We start from the raw sequence: 18,432 nt of genomic DNA, 5'->3' as shown, positions 1-18,432 counted from the left end.
AGAGATATGCTTGCCTCCTGGAGGCAAGTATAAAATGGTAATTCTGAAATGGCTGGTTGGCTGCATCGGTAAATATTACTGGAAGCATACTGTTATCACATAACACACCAACTCTAGACTTGTGCATTGGGAGTCCTGTGGGGGCTTGAAAGTGCTCGCATTGATTAGTGGCTCCCATGTATACTCGTATACAAGACAAAGACAATGTCTCAAAAGGTCAACTGGTATTGCAGTGAGGAAAGTCTAAATATCGCAGAAATGTTAGCTGTGTCCATTTCTACAGTATGTTGCCTTTCTTGACTGTAAAGGCTCATGCACACCTTCAGTTCTGCATAGACGGGTGTGTAGGAGGAAATATCGATAGGCCGAAAAAGAGAGAACTCCCGCACACTGTTCTCAAACTCGTATTATACACTTTATTAGAGATGAAACGTTTCGACTGTTAGACCTGCATCAGTTAACGCTGCATGTAGCGTGAATACAACTGTTGGCATGTGTGTGGGCATATGCTGTCCTGACCTCATATCCCAGGATACGTCTGCGGTTGTTGCTCCAGGTGAGGGGCTTCCAGGTGACCTCCACCTCGGAAGCTGACACACTCTTCGCCTTCAGTCGTACTGGAGCTCTGCTGGGCTCTGAGAAGCATGGAGGAGGAGAACAGGGATAGGGATGTAGAAACGGAGTACAGTGTAATTATGTTGGTTTCACAGCTTGTTGGCCTAATGGTTTCAGTATTGAGTTAATTCTGAAGGTGTGGATATTGGCAGAGCATTTGTTTCACACTCCTCTGAATCTGTTTGTTGGCCCACGTGCATTCACACATACAAGGAATACAACAAGGAATCAAACACTTGAAAAACGACAGCTGTGCATAAGGCAAGGTTTCATGGCTGCGTTATAAGTGTGCAAGCTTCACATGCATCATAAAATGTCTTTAATACTGTACTTTAAGACAATTTATACTTTATTTTCACAAGACATAACTAGCCATCAACACCAGCAAATCACATTGTAAATTAATCATATCTTGAAGCTCTTTTGTTCTTTTGTTAATGGCTAAAGGCTCTGAGTAAAACCTGCATGTGCCTGAATGCTGTTAAACTCATACACTACGAACTGTATCTGGCTTTTATATATATATATTTATTAATTTATAATGTTTATATATGACTAAGTTAGGACAATTACAATAGACACACGTTTACCATTTCAATCGTTTTAGCTAGTGGCAAACTTAAATAGGCGATTGCTAATTTAAAATGTGTTTGATATTTTACTGCACTGCAAATGTGTTTAGAAGAATTGCATAATGTTTCACACTTGAACCAAATTAGAATATCGAGCTAGAAGAGATTATTATATCTGTGCAATTGCTCCCAAAATGATTTAATTGTACAGTACAACATTTCAACCTCACTTTGAGGTTCTTTTTTATCGTGCAATATTTCATATTGCCTACATCAGTTCAGTGGTTCTCAAATAGTTTCATGTCAAGGACCCCCAAAATGAAACTAATTAGCCCGTGGACCCCCATTTGAAAAGATATGCCAGGGACCCCCCATAAGAGAAGATGTTTACGGCTCTAGCAGAGATTCTCAACCTGTTTAATTGCAAACCCGCAGTTTGACATGCATCTACGGACCCCCCTTTAATGGCATTCCTATCTCTGGGACCCCAATGTATATTGCAAAATCAAACTTAATTTAACTCTGAGTGTGTACAAATGGAACCAAATGGAACCGTTTGGTCCTAATCTATCATTCAGCTGGGGACCCCCTGGAACTTTCTCAAGGACCACTGGGGGTCCCCGGACCCCAATTTGGGAATCACTGGCCTACAGTACATCACACTGTAGTTTAGTTTAACTAGTGGAACATCCAACCCTCTGCATGCTGTAGAAGTGCGTCCTTATAAGGCCTTCATGGTGCATTTGTGATGAAACTGTGCAGGCTATAATATGCTTATATGTGCTAAGTTATAATACAATCATGACGCATTTTAATGCCTCATTCACAACTAACCTAATATTGAAGTAGCATCACACAGCAAAATCCTTGAAGATTTTCTTATGCAAAATAGAAACTATGACTGAAGCATACTGATATACTGTACCTTCCTCAGCTGAGTAGATGGTTGTCACGGGCCCAAAGGGACCTTCTCCCTTGTTGTTGTACACCCCTACTTTGACCTGGTACGGAGAGAAGGGAGGAATACTCTCGTTCTTGAAGACATATCTGGATGCCTCCGGGGATGTGACGGCGGCCTGCATCCAGCCCTGGGCTCCATGCGGGCGGAACGCCACCACATATCCAAAGCCAGGGCCACTCTGTTGTTCCTCGGGAACCGGCTGTAGGAAGGTGTGAAATGACTCAGAGCAATGACTCAGGACGTCTAGTGTAAACGTTTTTTTTTTTTCTCCTTTTTTTTCTATCCAAATGTAGTCATTATGCCAATTCCCACTGTAGTCCCTTGTCGCTGCTGACCGCTACGGGTTGGTAAATGGTAAATAAATGGACTATTTATATAGCGCTTTTCTCCAAAGCACTTTACATTACAATGTATTTCACATTCACCCATTCACACACCGATGGCCTGCTCAGGGGTTTTGCTGTGGCTTGCTCAAGGACATTTCGACACTTTGTCAGGAGGAGCCGGGAATCTAACCTGAAACCTTTGGAGATTTCAAGACGGCCGCTCTACTGCCTGATTCACTGCAGCCCCATATTTGGTTAATTAGGGAGGGTGTAGGCAAGCATGTGTCTCCTCCGATTCACGTGTCGCCAACAGTTCACTTCTTCTCACCTGGCAGTGAGGAGCCTTACCGGGAGGACATAACACACTATTCTTCCCAGTTCAGCTCCCAGCTGTGTGTGTGGATATTTGCAAATTGCAATTACATTTCTTACAGTGGTGTAGTGAATTTTATGTAGCTCTGCTCCGTAGTGTTAGGAGTTCTCCGTAACACTATGCGACCTCTCTCTCTCTCTCATTAGCAGGCAACAGTGCAGCACTATCTCTCTCTCTCTGTGTTTCTGGCACAACAGCGCCACTTTTGCCCCTACGGGTACTCATAGTCACAAACATAGTCACATAGGTTAACAACACGGACATTGCTGTTCCTTGGAGTGGTTGCACCACTCAATGAGACTCTCAACCCCCACCTTCTAAAATACACTTTGGACAGAAAATGAAATATTGCACAGGACGGAAAATAATAATTGTTACTGCTGTGCTTCCATCTGCAGATCTTGTCAATAGAAAAATGTCATTCCAATTCCATTTAATAGAAAGAGTGGCCAAATCGCGTTAAGGAGAACTAACGCTATGGAACAGAGCTAGTTTTTATGCAAATGTTTATCGTATCACTTTGACATTTGTCCAAATATAAAGTGCATTATAAATAAAATGCATTATTTTGTTATTCCACAGAAAGAAAAGTTTACCTCCCAAGTGATGACCAGTTCAGATCGACCTCCACCACCTCCATTCACTCTGGCAGGAGTCGCCCTTGGAGCTGAGAGATCAAGCATCGTTTTGGGAGGTATGGTTTTTACTTCATCAATATCACAAACGCAATAATCATATCAAATCATATCTCATTCCAATTATGAGTATGATTTTGATGAATATATCGATCACGATGATATGGTGATCACCAAAATCATCAGAATCGGCCTCAATATCGTCCCATTCTCAAATAAAAAGTTATACAAAGTTGAAAATTGTACCAGTACAGTATGTGCATTTTGTATTCGTTTTTGGACGTGTTGTGAGAGGCCGTATATCGGTTTATATACGTGGAAAATAGGGCTTAAGTGGCTAAAAGTGTAAGCAGAATTGTACACGTACGCATTTCTTTGGTTCTGGCTTTCTTGGACGGTTTGCTGGGCTCTCCTGTCCCTATGGCGTTGGTGGCCAGGACTCTGAACTCGTACTCCACCCAGGGACTAAGGTCAATGACGCTGGCTGACAGCTGCTTCCCCCACAGCATCTCTGGCACTGAGACACACACACCACACACAAATAACCTCATCAAAAGAGTGCACAGTATCCTCTGTGTATTCATTTAACTCAAGAGTGTACAAGCAGAATCAAATTTGGACAATCTCAAGTGTTGCAACTGGATAAATGAACACTGAGGATTTTACCGTGTGCATGGCTCTGCCACTGTAATTCAACCGAGTAGGCGATGTGTTCTTTCACCTAATTCATGTTATGTTATGAAAAATATGCTAGGATATTATTTCATCGGCGGCATCTCACCCAGGCATCCCCTGTAACAACTGAAGAAGTCCCATTTTTCCACTACATGCCTCAAGAGCTAATGTGTTTTTGCCGCATAGACAGGATTAACTTTTTCCTCACTATTCTGACGCTGAAAGTTACACAATAATTTAGAAGACAATTGCAATACACAAATTTGATTTCAAGAATATATTGTTCTGCTGTTGTATTGCAAGATAGATGTAGAATACACGTGCGTGTGTACTCTGTGCACAATGGCAAATTCTCACAATGGCTACTGCAGTGAGTAAGTAAATAAGCCTTGTCGAGCCATGAAGCAGGAGCCTATCTCCCGTTTCTGTAGCGTGAGGCAGCTTGATGTACGGGTACACTCCCTGGACATGATGTACAAGTACACCCCCTGGACATGACGCTATAGTATGTCGCAGGGACTTACCCCCAATCCAACCCTTTATGCTGAGTGCTTTTTAGTCTTTGGTATGACCCGGCCGGGGTCATACCAAACCCCGAGCTCCCAGTCCCAGGGCGGACACCACTCTAACCACAAGGCCACTGAGCTGGTTCGGCTACTGCAGTAGTCCAGTAGATGAACGCCATTCAAGGCTGTTCTTACCTGTAGTGACGGCTTGCCAGCCCAGGGAGAATGGCGTTCTGGCCTGGATAGTGTGACTGAGGACGGGGCTGTGGTTGTCCAGACCAGGTCCCCAGGACAGAGCGGCAGTAGACTCTGTCATCTCCGTCACCTGAAACTCCACAGGGGGGCCCGGGGGACCTACATGGACATAAGAAAGTTGTTTTACACTTTAAATTGACATTACCAATATTGCTGTGACTGCTCTTGTCCGCATTGTTGTAATTGTTAAAATGTGATCAAAGTGTCAGCTACGGTGCATGCACAACATATAAATGCACGGATGAGTAATAAAGAGACGCATAATGGGAGTATAATTTGCTCATGCTTACAGCTGCTGTAATAGAATGATTAGCTAGGCTATATCTCAAGGATGTAAATGTGTGTGTGTGTGTGTGTGTGTGTGTGTGTGTGTGTGTGTGTGTGACAATGTCATCTCTTAATGTACACACTAGATCTGTAAGGTGTTTACTTTAGTTAGCCGAGTTGACCTACCTCTGACCACCACATCAGTAGTAGAGATGACCTACCTCTGACCACCACATCAGCAGTTAGTTCATCAGTAGTAGAGTTGACCTACCTCTGACCACCACATCAGTAGTTAGTTCATCAGTAGTAGAGTTGACCTACCTCTGACCACCACATCAGCAGTTAGTTCATCAGTAGTAGAGTTGACCTACCTTTGACCACCACATCAGTAGTAAGTTCATCAGTAGTAGAGTTGACCTACCTCTGACCACCACATCAGTAGTTAGTTCATCAGTAGTAGAGTTGACCTACCTCTGACCACCACATCAGCAGTTAGTTCATCAGTAGTAGAGTTGACCTACCTCTGACCACCACATCAGTAGTTAGTTCATCAGTAGTAGAGTTGACCTACCTCTGACCACCACATCAGTAGTTAGTTCATCAGTAGTAGAGTTGACCTACCTGTGACCACCACATCAGTAGTTAGTTCATCAGTAGTAGAGTTGACCTACCTGTGACCACCACATCAGTAGTTAGTTCATCAGTAGTAGAGTTGACCTACCTCTGACCACCACATCAGTAGTTAGTTCATCAGTAGTAGAGTTGACCTACCTCTGACCACCACATCAGTAGTTAGTTCATCAGTAGTAGAGTTGACCTACCTCTGACCACCACATCAGTAGTTAGTTCATCAGTAGTAGAGTTGACCTACCTCTGACCACCACATCAGTAGTTAGTTCATCAGTAGTAGAGTTGACCTACCTGTGACCACCACATCAGTAGTTAGTTCATCAGTAGTAGAGTTGACCTACCTCTGACCACCACATCAGTAGTTAGTTCATCAGTAGTAGAGTTGACCTACCTCTGACCACCACATCAGTAGTTAGTTCATCAGTAGTAGAGTTGACCTACCTCTGACCACCACATCAGTAGCGATGGAGACACTGTCCACCTTGGTCTGAACGGCGCATGTATACTTCCCAGCATGCCGTAGCTGAATGTTGCGGATCATGATGTCACCCGCTGAGCGCTGTCAACACAGAATCAGAAGAATTCCAATCGGTTGTATTGTCACATCACAGGTTTACGGGTGGAAAGGAAAATCTAATTATACTGTATGCACGTAGCATAAATAAGCAGCAGGTATACATTAGGTTAGACATAATAAAAGTATAAATATAAATATTAAGTTGTAAAAGAGTGGCAACGAATCAGTACGTTGTGCACATAGTGGCAGACGTGAGGTTAGACATAAGGTGCAAAACATAGCAAGACAACGGCAACTGAGGCAACAATCCACATGGTAGATCCACAAAGGAAAAGTAGTCCACATAAGGGTGGATAGTGTGGTGGACTGGTGGTTCAAATATACAACCTGTCACAATCACAACCTTGCTATTCAATAATTGCAAAAATGAAATGAAAACACAGCAAAGTATGATCACAATGCCATCGTGATTTCTTTTGGCATTTGTCTGCTTTAAATAATAAAAGAAAAGGTTATGACGAGAACCCAAGGACTCGACAAGTGCAGGTGCAGGTTCAGGTGTTCCTGGTGAATTATGAGGACTTTCTTTGTGTAGAATTTAAAGGCTCCTTTCAGCCAGATCCTTTTATTCCATCTCATCCCATTTTGATTATCCTTGGACTACAGCTGGTGTTACATTTTATGTCTCATCTAGAATAGTTGGCTACTGTGAAACAGGCTGTAAGATTCAATAATGACTGTGATGTAACGCCAGGGAGATTTTTGAGAGATTATCTTCAGAATTGTATGACAGCCTTAAAATGTCTTAATGGTGGATGGAATGATTTCCTGGCAAGATTGGTTTCTTAAACCAACCTGAAAAAGTTTTACAAATCCTCATACTTGCAGTATAAGGAGTGTGGCACTTGGATATATAGAATAACATTTCCTTTCACATACTGTTTTCATTATCTGTTCAGCACAGGCACAGAGTAGGTTTGTGCATACTGTAGTGTAGACCACTGTGAAAGTCTCTGCGGCAATGCATCCATGCGATAAAATGTGAGGAATGCTTGACAGGACTGCCTGGCTGACTTTTTGACTTGACTGATTGACAGGAAGGTGCTACATTGACAATGTTGTTGCAAATATCCCCTTGAGCATTGTATCATTTAAAAACAATGGACTGAGAAAGGATGATTTATTTTCCAACGTGGGACCCAATTGTCCCTAATTGTTTCCATCATGTCAGCCTTTTTCTAACTACTTTTCTTTCCATAGTTGGGTCTTATGCTGTTTTTTATTCCAATGCTGATTTTTTTTTTGTCACCCTATAGCAATTTGAGACAGATTTTACTGTGTGCGCGCGTGTGTGTTCTAATTCTAAATCAAGACGCTGCAAGGTATAAGAGGGATTAATCAAATCACCTGGACCATCAGCTAATGATGCAGATGTTTTCATCAGGCATATGATGCAGATGTTTTCATCAGGCATATGATGCAGATGTTTTCATCAGGCATATGATGCAGATGTGTTTCTTTGCCTATATTGTCTGAAGCACCTGGTAGATGCACTATGTTTTGACAACTTTAAATGCCACAAGCATATATATACACACATGTATACACACATATGGACTAAGAAAATATAATATATCAAAACCTCACAATGAGCTGCAACTTAATATACGGATATGGTTGCAAAACCAGGTGTGGACGGACATAACGGGATAACATCCAGAATATTGTAATGATTGACATTAGTGATTTCCATCCACACAGGATAAAGACGTCTTATTGTTGGAGTTATTTTCTGTGTGTTCCTCAATACCAGATATAAATGTGGTTAAAGTTAGTTCAGGTTCTTTCAGGTAATTGCTGTAGTTCCATCACTCAGTGACTCAGTCGGCAGTCTCTTTAATGTTAAATTTCACAAACTGTACTACTACTGTATCTGATGAGGCCAAAGCTGACGAGTGCCATAAATCATTAAAGCACTTCCTTTCAGAGCTAAAGGCCCCTCGATGCTCCAATTTTAGCTATCCACCCACCCTCCCCGGTGGGTGGATTACTACAACATGACGTCATTGAGCAGCGGTGAATGATAAGTGGTGAGGTTGTCACCTCAGCAAACCTAGCTGTTTTTATTCTCCAACCACTCAGCGCGGGGGACCAGCAGAGGGAGGAGGGGTCGACCCTCAAAGTGTCTTATCAATAAGGAACTTTAGGTGGATAAGTGATGGGTGCCTGCCTGGGTGGATGGCTAAAACACTGCAAGTACAGTACCGTATCTGCATAACGTTACTATCAGGCAAAAACCATTTTATCTCAATTTTTTCCCCTCAGTAAATGAATGCCCTACTTTATCCTACTGTATAGCGTCACTCGAAAGTAGCAAAACTAGCCGATCTACAAGCTCACAATGTGACACACATTGTTAGTTGGCCAGATCTGTGATTTTTGCTTGCTATTTTTGAAAAAAGTTAGTGTGGATTTTTTTTAAATATGTAACCAATTAAAGGGATTTACAAGAGCTTGTGACTAAATAACTAAATAATAACTACAGTGGATCCATTGGACATACAAGGTTTCCACCCGACAGTGACGAAATGCAAGGTTATGATTATCAATGAACTGACATTTAAGCTTTTGCTCAAAAAAAAAAATCGCTTTAAATTGACAAAAATAAACAAACTATTTGCCAAAGCAAATAGTTAGTGTGAAAGTGTATCTTCGGGGCGGACATGAAAGAGTCCAATATTTTGACGTCTGTCCAATCTCCATGGAGAGAGATTCCCAGAGGGCAGGAGCTGTTCATGTTGTTGTTTGGCGAAACAGTTTTTAAATCAGTTTTTAAATAACGGTTTGGCCCCTTTAGATTGTACAGCTGCACAAAACTACGATGACATTTAATATGAGAACCTCAACACAATGGCAACAAATAGAAAATTAATTACACATTTTTACATCTGTATTTTGTTTCTTTTTATTCTAAATTGACAGTTTAAGAGAGTTAATCAATTGTGGGGTGAAGGACTTGTAGTTGAACAGGTAGAGTGGTATCCGTCTTCGCCAGTTTAATTTTATTTTATTTTGTGTCCTTCAGGAAGCCAGATGTAAACTTGTGTGACTCTCATAAAGGGGCTCCAACACAGCCATTTTTATTTCACTGTAACAAAGTTGGAAGTAAGAGTGGGAGCGATTCATTTAGCAAGACGGATCTGAAAAACTCTTTATACTTTATATACTTTATACTACCTCTGCCCCAGCAAACTGGGACTTACTGTAATTCGCAGCAGCTTTACATTAATGGTGCGGTTTCAGTTTTTCCTATATTGCGTGTGTAATGCTAGTTTCTTATACTCCAAAGGAACATACTTGTCTATATTAAGCATCGTGGCCACCCAGATGGTATCATAGTCACTTCTTATCTTCTCCAGGTGCTGTTAAAGCCTGTGTTATTTTGATACATCAAAGATTTTCGACTGAGTGAAGCCCACCCACCCCTCATGCAGATTAAGGGCTAGCAATATTGCAAGCATAACAGTAGGTTTTATTACTAAAATTCCCAAGTGTGTAGAATTGATATGAGTGTGGGCAGTACTTGACTTGTGGCTGTGCTGTGCCACCGTATTTAAATTTATTTAGCAATGACATGTAACAATTAACTACAGTATCTGCTCATTGGTGTACACTGAAAAGCTTCCTCTAAATTTGCTCTACGAGAGAGGCAAAAAACGAAAAGGAAAAATGTCACTGCTCACAAACAAAATAATTACGGTGCTCTTTATCTCTGTCTTAGCCTCTGCCAAACAGATAATGAAAGTCAATTTAAACTGTTTTTCTGATCACGAGTCATGAGTAACTAGCTTCCCAACCACAACATGTCAACATCATGTCAAGTGTATGGCGCACAAGTCAAGTGCTCAACTGAACTGTGGCGGTAAACACAATTATGAAGCACTTGCTGCTGCTCGTGATCCTGAGTGAAAGCAGAATCAAGCTGAGGTGATGAGAAGCCAGGACCTTATAATTGCTTTTCATAATTAAAAGAGAAATATATTTGGCTATGATGATCAAATCCAGCGCATGACTGAGCATTGAATCTTGGATCCCTTGGCTGGTGCTTTTGTCAATAGACAACAAAAAAAACGAATTTGATATTATTCATAATGAACAATAATTCAATACTGTACTTCCTGGAAGATACGGAAGCCACATGTGTTAATCACCATTTAAATAGCTCATCTGGAACTCTTTAAAAGATGGACCTGGTCTGGTAGGGCCATCCATTTATAAGGCTTACATGCTTTACTATAGTCTAAACAGCCAACACACTTTAGCCAAAATAAATGGTCAACTAATGGCTAAAAAGAAAAAGCACTAGATGAGACGTTTAAATCATATTAAAGCATTGATGCACTACAACTGTACGTAGGCGCAGACCATGTCATCATGATCCATGAGCTGTGTTACATATATCCCCCTCTCATTCCCTCTGAGAGAATAACCATAGAAAAAGCGACTACAGAGATTGCATGAAAGCACTTACTCCGCCGACTTTCTCAAAATAGCCTCCGTGAGCTCCGAAGTGGATGAGCTGCTCGTTGAAAAACCAGGTGAACTTGAGCTCCAGCGTGGGGTCATGAGACACCTGGCAGGGCAGGACGATGCTCTCGCCCACTGTGACATCGAGGTGCCCCGCTGGACTGGTGATCACCGTCGGCTCTAGGAACACATGGTCATACACAGGACAGGGTTATGATGAGGGCAGCCATAATGCACACAGCAGGCCAGGAAGGCATTATATAGGTTCCTCCGCAGGCTGCCCATGGTTCCACACATAGTTTCCTTGTTATTTCAACTTCTTAAAAAAAAGCGCCACTGTCATGAACATGCTTTTGTGAAAGTGTCTGGTGCCGAATGCTACTGTATAAGCACAACATAATGACAGATCTCAGGATATATTAATTTCATTTCCGCCAGTTATTTAAATTGCATTGCAATTTTCATCAATTGAAGCACGGTTGGATGCGTCACCGAAGACCCATGGGGTGGAGAGAGAGCGAGAGAGAGGGAGAGAGATAAGAATGAGCAAGCGAGGAGCAAAAAAAAGAAAATAAGAGGAGGGATCTACCATTTCCACAGGTCAGAGCAGAGTCTATAATTTGCTTCCGTGTGTGGCCAGACAAAGAACATCAACATAATCTTTGGTCCGTCTCCACTGGGTGTCTCATTTAGCAGCAGCACGGTGCAGGGAGTATAGAATGGGCTGAGAGGGCCATACGGCGGGCCCATTGTGAATTATGCATGCATGTCATAAGCATCTAATGGACAGGCAAGCCAACGCAGCATGTCAGGGGGAGTAAAGGTCTATATTCGGCTCTGTCAAAACAAGCTGGCTTGTATATCTGCTTCCCCTTTCAGGGGAACTGACGTGGTTGAAGTGGCACATTTCAGGTGAGCCACAGGAAAGCTTGGCACAATGCTGTGAAACAAGAGATGGGCTTTTGCTAAAGCTTTGCCCATCTCATCTCACAGTTGTTGCACTAATTTATTGTTAAGATTGACAGCAAATTTGGTCCCTATGGTGTTTTCCTTTGTGGCGTGATAACATGCAGTAGCCTATGCGTAAATATGGGGAGGTAACATTTTTGGTATAATACAATACGTGTTTTCTTGTCTTGGAGTGGCGGCAAATGTTTCGTATATTTATGTCTTTATTTTCATCATTAATTATGATACGGGTAACTCACTTTTTGTAAAGTCAGATTATGTTGCTGCTGACTTTTTTTAAGAATAATAATTGTTGACAATGTATGAGAATTCTGGGTTTCTACTGTTCAATAAATTGATTACATTTGTATTTCTGTTATGCTTGGTATTTCATCCCTGGGATGAAATGGAGACTGCTAAATACAGTATTTGAACCTTGGATTTGGTACTGGAGAAATTTCCTGAATATCGTTGACCAATACTGGCTATAAATGTACACATGTACTGTATAGCTAAGGCTCTTGTTGCATGCCAAAGAGCCTTGGGAAAAAAGTGGAGATGGGTTTCTACAGTATACGAACCAATTTGCAATTCAAAATTTGTGAGATGGAATTAGCAAGGCATTCTGTTAATAGAGCACTGTTGTTGACTCTGCTCTTTAGAAAGGTCCTGGAAATTCATTACCTTGCAGAAGCATTTTTTTAAACAAACTGAGGATGACTTTTAGCCACATGGGCAAAAAGTATGAATTAAACATTAACTCATAGAAATGCAATGAGTCTGAAGCCATGGCTACTCTTAACCTTTTTTCCCAGGTACGTATACGGACGTCGACGCTAGGTGGCGTCATATCCCAGGTCCGTATATACGTACCCCAACGTATACGTCTATATAATGGTTGAGACCTACGGAAGCTTTTAACATTGGTCCGGTTCAAATATAATCATAGTGTAAACCAGTTGAAAGGAGGATTTTCAAACCTCCATAAGTCCGACTCCAGGATCGCTGTCCTTGGTGGATTTTCTGCCATCCACATTTCGGATTTAATTTGTGCCTTTGTACCGCGACGCTGCCGCCACGTAAAAGCTTCTGACGAAAGGTAAACAGTGTGTGCTTGTTCTAATGTGTAGCGAGTGTAGGCTATGTAACGTGTGTGTGTGTGTGTGTGTGTGTGTGTGTGTGTGTGTGTGTGTGTGTGTGTGTGTGTGTGTGTGTGTGTGTGTGTGTGTGTGTGTGTGTGGGGTGTGTGTGTGTGTGTGTGTGTGTGTGTGTGTGTGTGTGGGGGGGTGTGTGGGGGTGTGTTTTTTAAAGTGAACGCGTATGCTGGCACCGGGAACTGGGGTTTAACAGTTATACATACAGAGTACCACAGACGAAAAACAGTCTAAGTCCAAATTTCATTCTGACCCCTCCACGAAAAGGCCTCGTTGTCCTGAACCCTTATCTATCATTTATACATTATGGATCAATAGTGTGGACTTAGACTGTTTTTCGTCTGTGGCATTAAGGCAAATCAACTAATTGTGTGTAGTATCTATGTAATGTAAATGAAAAGTAGCATTTATACTGTAGCAGTACATGCACTGCTCTATGTCTGACTTAAAATGCAGCAGTTATTTATGTGTTCATAATAAAAGGCAGAATGAATAGCTAAACCTACACTGGTATCACTAATCCATCAGATTAACACGAAAATCCTTAATAAATAACCATAATACAGAATCAAAAGCAGTTTCTACATACTAAAGAAAGCAACCGTGCCTAAATTGGATTCAGAAGAACTGCTCACCTTTAACCAACAGGCTGCCGGCACTGCTCGCCACTCCAAATTGGTTTCTGGCCACGCATGTGTAGAGGCCTGCATCCATTTTACTAACATTGGAAATCCGTAGACTTCCATTATCCAAGACTGAAACTCTGGAGTTAAAAAAGAGAGTAGGAATGTATCACCATATTAAGTTAGCTGACAGTGCACATAAGAATTACAATTAAAGGAAATTACAACCGGGTAACCACCATATAAAGGCCAGCTACCAATGGATCGACACCCATATAACAAAAAAATGTGCTAAAGCATTTAAAAGTTTAGCGCAAAGTTTATCTCAGTGAATTGGCTCCCTGTGCTTCAATGAGACTTGAGTAGAGCGTTGGTGTGAAGAGTTGTATTTTGATTTCTCAGCACTTCACTTGATAGCGCTATACTGCAAGATCACTCTACAGAGGGGAGAGTGTTCTCCCGATCCCTTTGTTCAGCACTTTTTGGGCATCTCATGTTTAAATGATGCATAGCAATAGGAATGAATGCACACCTTTACACACAAAGTTGGGGGAATATTTTATATTAATAAAAGCACACTGACACAAGAAACTGTACCACAGCCCATTTACCACTGGTGCTTCCTAAATGGTTTCACCCTAACCATTAGCCAAGGCACCAATAAATTAAACTATACAATGAGTATAAACCCTGCAAGCAGCCTAGCTAGGCCCTAAAATCCCCTAAAAAGCCCTAAAAAGTTGCTGACCGCATTAAGTGTAATTGTATGGTAAACTGATGCTTATATTTTGACTTGAGATATCGTGTATGTACGCAATTTGAAATGTTGGCCTGTGGGTGGCACTAGGAAAATTTGCCATTGGGTCACCAAATCAGTAGGGGCCATCTTCTAGGACAGGTGGCATGAATGCAGATGCATTCACTGAGCCTCATGGTAATCTGCCCATTTAATTAGATTTTGAGAAAATTTGTGTGCAAGTTGAAAATGTAAAAGAAAAAGTTATACACAATTACACATCCATTTGTCGCTGGAGCAGAAAAAGTATGCACAGCAGCTTATAGCTCAAAAAGTTTTTTCTGTTCAAAAAGCATGAGCATGTCAAACATATGGCATAACGGTAGCACTAGATCAGTAGAAGCCATCGCCTGGGGTCCACAAAGAGAATGCCAATTTCAATCCTGCCAGTAGTCAATCTAGTACTACAGTATTGTTTGGGGTCAAAGTGGTGAATGGACCGACCGACTGACGGCTGTCCTTTGAGCCCTGAAATTATTCTTTGTCTGTGACCCATCTCACATCCTAGTTTTGGGTCCTGACCAAACACTGTATCCATACTTTGAGGATCCAGATGTAGAATATAATGTGGCTGTAGGAAGATATTCTCCCTCTTCCAATTCACTATAAGCCTGTCCAATGTTAATGTTTTGCTGTAAACGTTAATTTAACTTTTCTGTTTTAACTTCTTTTTTCCTTGATCGGAACTTGATGATGCTATTGCTAAAATGTATTCTTAAGAGACTTATGCACTCCCTCATAGGGTTCCCAATTTTAGAGTTGAAATATGGAAACTATTGAAGGATAGAATGGAATAAGAACATGGTTTATTTATTATTTAGCCTTATGAGTTGACTGTCTCCTAGGCTAGGCTGCATGGACTACAGACTAATCATTTTAATTTGATCACTTCAGTGCAAGCAGTAATATATGATGTTGTTTTTGACATCTCATTCCTCGAATAAGATCCCTATAAATTATGCTGAGAGCTGTAGAAATGTAACAAGTACAGTATGACTACTTTACCGTAATGAAATAACTCATAAATATGTGGCAATATTGAAACTGTTGTATTTATAGTGCATTATGTTCATGCATTATGACTTAACAGTGTCATTATTGCTTAAGTACTGCATAGGGAGACCATGCAGGCATGCATGCACAACAGGCTTTGGCAATTCATTTTGATTACGGCCCCTGCGTAGAGCTCACAATTTTCTGTTTTTAAACCATTATCTTAATGTGTCAAATGACGGGAACCAGCTATGGCAAAGAGCAGGGATAATGTGACAGGGGTCTTCAGTTTATTTGAACCCCGGACATGGCAAATACGTGATGTGCACTAAGTGGTTACAATTATCTCAATGCATTGTTTTCAATGTCAGAGTAATTCTGTACTGAAATTAATTCCACCACCCTGGCTGTGTGGCAGTATACTGTATGTACCATCTATATCTATATTAACAAGTGAGAACTTGTACCCAACACATGGCAAGAAACCCAAAGCCACAACAGCTACGTCGTTATTGCAACACCCACAACACCATCTTACACACTACACCCACACACACTCACACGGCAGTGACGTCACACACTTACCTTCGCAGTGTTCGGGACCTATCTCCTCCTATCGTGCCCAACGCCAACACTCGACACCACCCGCCAAACACTGGTCATTGCAGTGCCACCAAAGATGCCTCCCGTCCACACTCACGGCGGCAATGCATTTGTTTACTACAAACATTATCGCCCCAAGCACCCACACCCCCGGAACACTGTTGCCCTTTCACCACGCTAAATTCGCCAGGTCTATGCAAGTGAGCACAAATTACATGTGAGAAAATTCATTCACAAGCCCACAAATGCCATTCAACACACACTACGACTCGCTTACAATTCGCCAACCTGGCAACTACTACCCCGTCTTTTAAGCCACTCCCCTGTGCTGCTCTGATCTCCGAGTCTCCCTGACAGTCCTGTCCGCAGGAGAAAAACTCGCGGAGGAATTCTCGCCTCACGATTTTGCTTATTCCTTCTAAATCTCTGTATATAAAATATCGCTTACTCAGCGAATCTCTTAGTTACATCAACATTGTTCTTCCACAGTACTTGGTTTGTGCCAAACTATTACAATTACACCGTTCGAATTTGCCATTTCGCCTGCCGAGTACTTTTCATTGCGCACACACACACGCACACACACGCACACACGCACACACACACACACACACACACACACACACACACACACACACACACACACACACACACAGGAATAGCCATGCAGCCTATACACGGAGGCAGCGAGACAGGACGTTATAATCTTGAGTTTCATTAAATAACTGTCTTTCTCCGCACGCGCACACACAACATTATTCAAGTGAAATGCGTAACGCCAATATTGGGCTAATATAGGTAATAGGTAACCAATATGTGGGTAGCCTACAGGGATTTACCCACGGAATGAATATATATATATAATCATCTATACCAGGGCTGCCCACACTTTTCTTTACTTCAGAGCTACTTTCAAAACGACCAGCTCATATGATATACCCACCAAATAAAACTATCATCCCATTGGTTTTTATTTTTGGTATTTGACTTTGCTACTGATGATTGTACGCAACAACAAGTATTGCATTGTGTGTTTGAGCTGACAGGCCCTTTTTGATGTCAATCAATCAAGTCATCTCAGGTCATCTCAAGCGGCAGATGCAAAAATCGTTTTTTATATTAAAATTATATATATTTTTAGGGCCATGTCATGTGGTCTATACCTGCAAAGCCTTTGTGATCTATACTGGTAGATCCTGATCTACCTTTTAGGCACCGCTTAACGTCAGATCAGCCGTTTTGTCGGTCAGCGCCAAAAATGCTCCCCGACAGCATAATCGGAGCAAATACCGGGCAGTGTGTATGAGCCATAACGTGTTGACTACACTACACTACACTAATAAGGACACATAATAATAACTAATAACCCATCCGTTACTACATGTGGAGTCAACTCCCGCACTTTCTAGTAATTCTAGTAATGTCAACATTGCCAAGATGCTAATTTCTTGCATTGCCAAAACAACCTGATTGATGTATTGTGCTGTGCGTGGTATTTACAGTGCAATGTGTTACACTGTAAAGTCTATGCTCACTACAAAATGTACACTTCATTTCATTTGCCATTTTTGAGTGGTGCAACCACTCCTACAACCAGCAATGTCCGTGTTCACCTATGTGATCATGATTGTGTTCACCTATGTGATTATGAGCATCATATAATACCAGAGTACCAGTAGGGGCGCTGTTGTGCCATGCAGAAACAGAGAGAGAGAGACAGTGCTGACAGACTGTTGCCTGCTAATGAGAGAGAGAGAGAGGAGGGGGGGTGGAGAGAGAGGGGAGTTGCACCACTTGGTTCACACGGGTGTGATTTTTATTCTTTATTCAACATCCAAACAGGTCTAGTTAAAAGTATTTTGGGCACAGTAGGCTACCACAATATCATTTGATGGCGCTTTATCATGGGGGGTCAGATCAACATGGAATGAATTCTGTACTGGCTATATAAGGAGCATGTCTTGAGTGTACAGGGTTTGATGAGGTCAGATCAACATATGGAATGTCAGAACCGTTCAGCTCCATATGGAGATCTAAGGGTGGTAGCAGGGACATTCTCTTGAGTCTACAGGGTTTGATGAGGGCCCAGGTAGGGCCGGGCCTTAATTTTCGGGCCTGTTGAGAACTAGGTTTTGCTGGCTGCCGGGCACGGCTGCACTAAACATTGGGGCAGGCCCGTCTAGAGACAGGTTCTGACATAATTATATCCAGATCTAAGGGTGTGAGGTCAGATGTAGAGTTGCTGCGGCCAATATTGATGACATTAGGGATCTCCATATATGGGCTTAACTGCGACAGCAGGTCGCATTTACTGACATCAGGGTCTACACATCTCCATCCCTGATGATGTCACATGTCACGAGACCTGGGCACCATATGGTGCTCGACCAACACACTGATGGTGCCCAACACACTGACGGGAAATAATCATAAATTATGCCATACTAAATTGAAAT

General features: G+C 41.9%; 1 protein-coding gene across 2 annotated transcripts in view; it reads right to left on the bottom strand.

Moving 5' to 3' along the window:
• The window catches only part of cntn3a.1 (contactin 3a, tandem duplicate 1), a 136,415-nt gene that overhangs the window by 10,152 nt on the left and 107,831 nt on the right, over positions 1-18,432 (bottom strand). For both annotated transcript variants that reach the window (XM_083769096.1, XM_083769097.1), the window contains exons 12-19: positions 13,597-13,724; positions 10,864-11,039; positions 6,257-6,374; positions 4,859-5,017; positions 3,850-3,999; positions 3,444-3,514; positions 2,113-2,347; positions 520-635 (exon numbers count right to left, since the gene is read on the bottom strand). In XM_083769096.1, the coding sequence (XP_083625222.1) occupies positions 520-635; positions 2,113-2,347; positions 3,444-3,514; positions 3,850-3,999; positions 4,859-5,017; positions 6,257-6,374; positions 10,864-11,039; positions 13,597-13,724 (1,153 nt within the window). The remainder of the gene's footprint in view (positions 1-519; positions 636-2,112; positions 2,348-3,443; positions 3,515-3,849; positions 4,000-4,858; positions 5,018-6,256; positions 6,375-10,863; positions 11,040-13,596; positions 13,725-18,432) is intronic.

This window comes from Protomyctophum parallelum, assembly GCF_964188405.1.
Source record: "Protomyctophum parallelum genome assembly, chromosome: 7".
Taxonomy (NCBI): Eukaryota; Metazoa; Chordata; class Actinopteri; order Myctophiformes; family Myctophidae; genus Protomyctophum; species Protomyctophum parallelum.
This window is presented reverse-complemented; position numbering and strand designations above follow the sequence as displayed.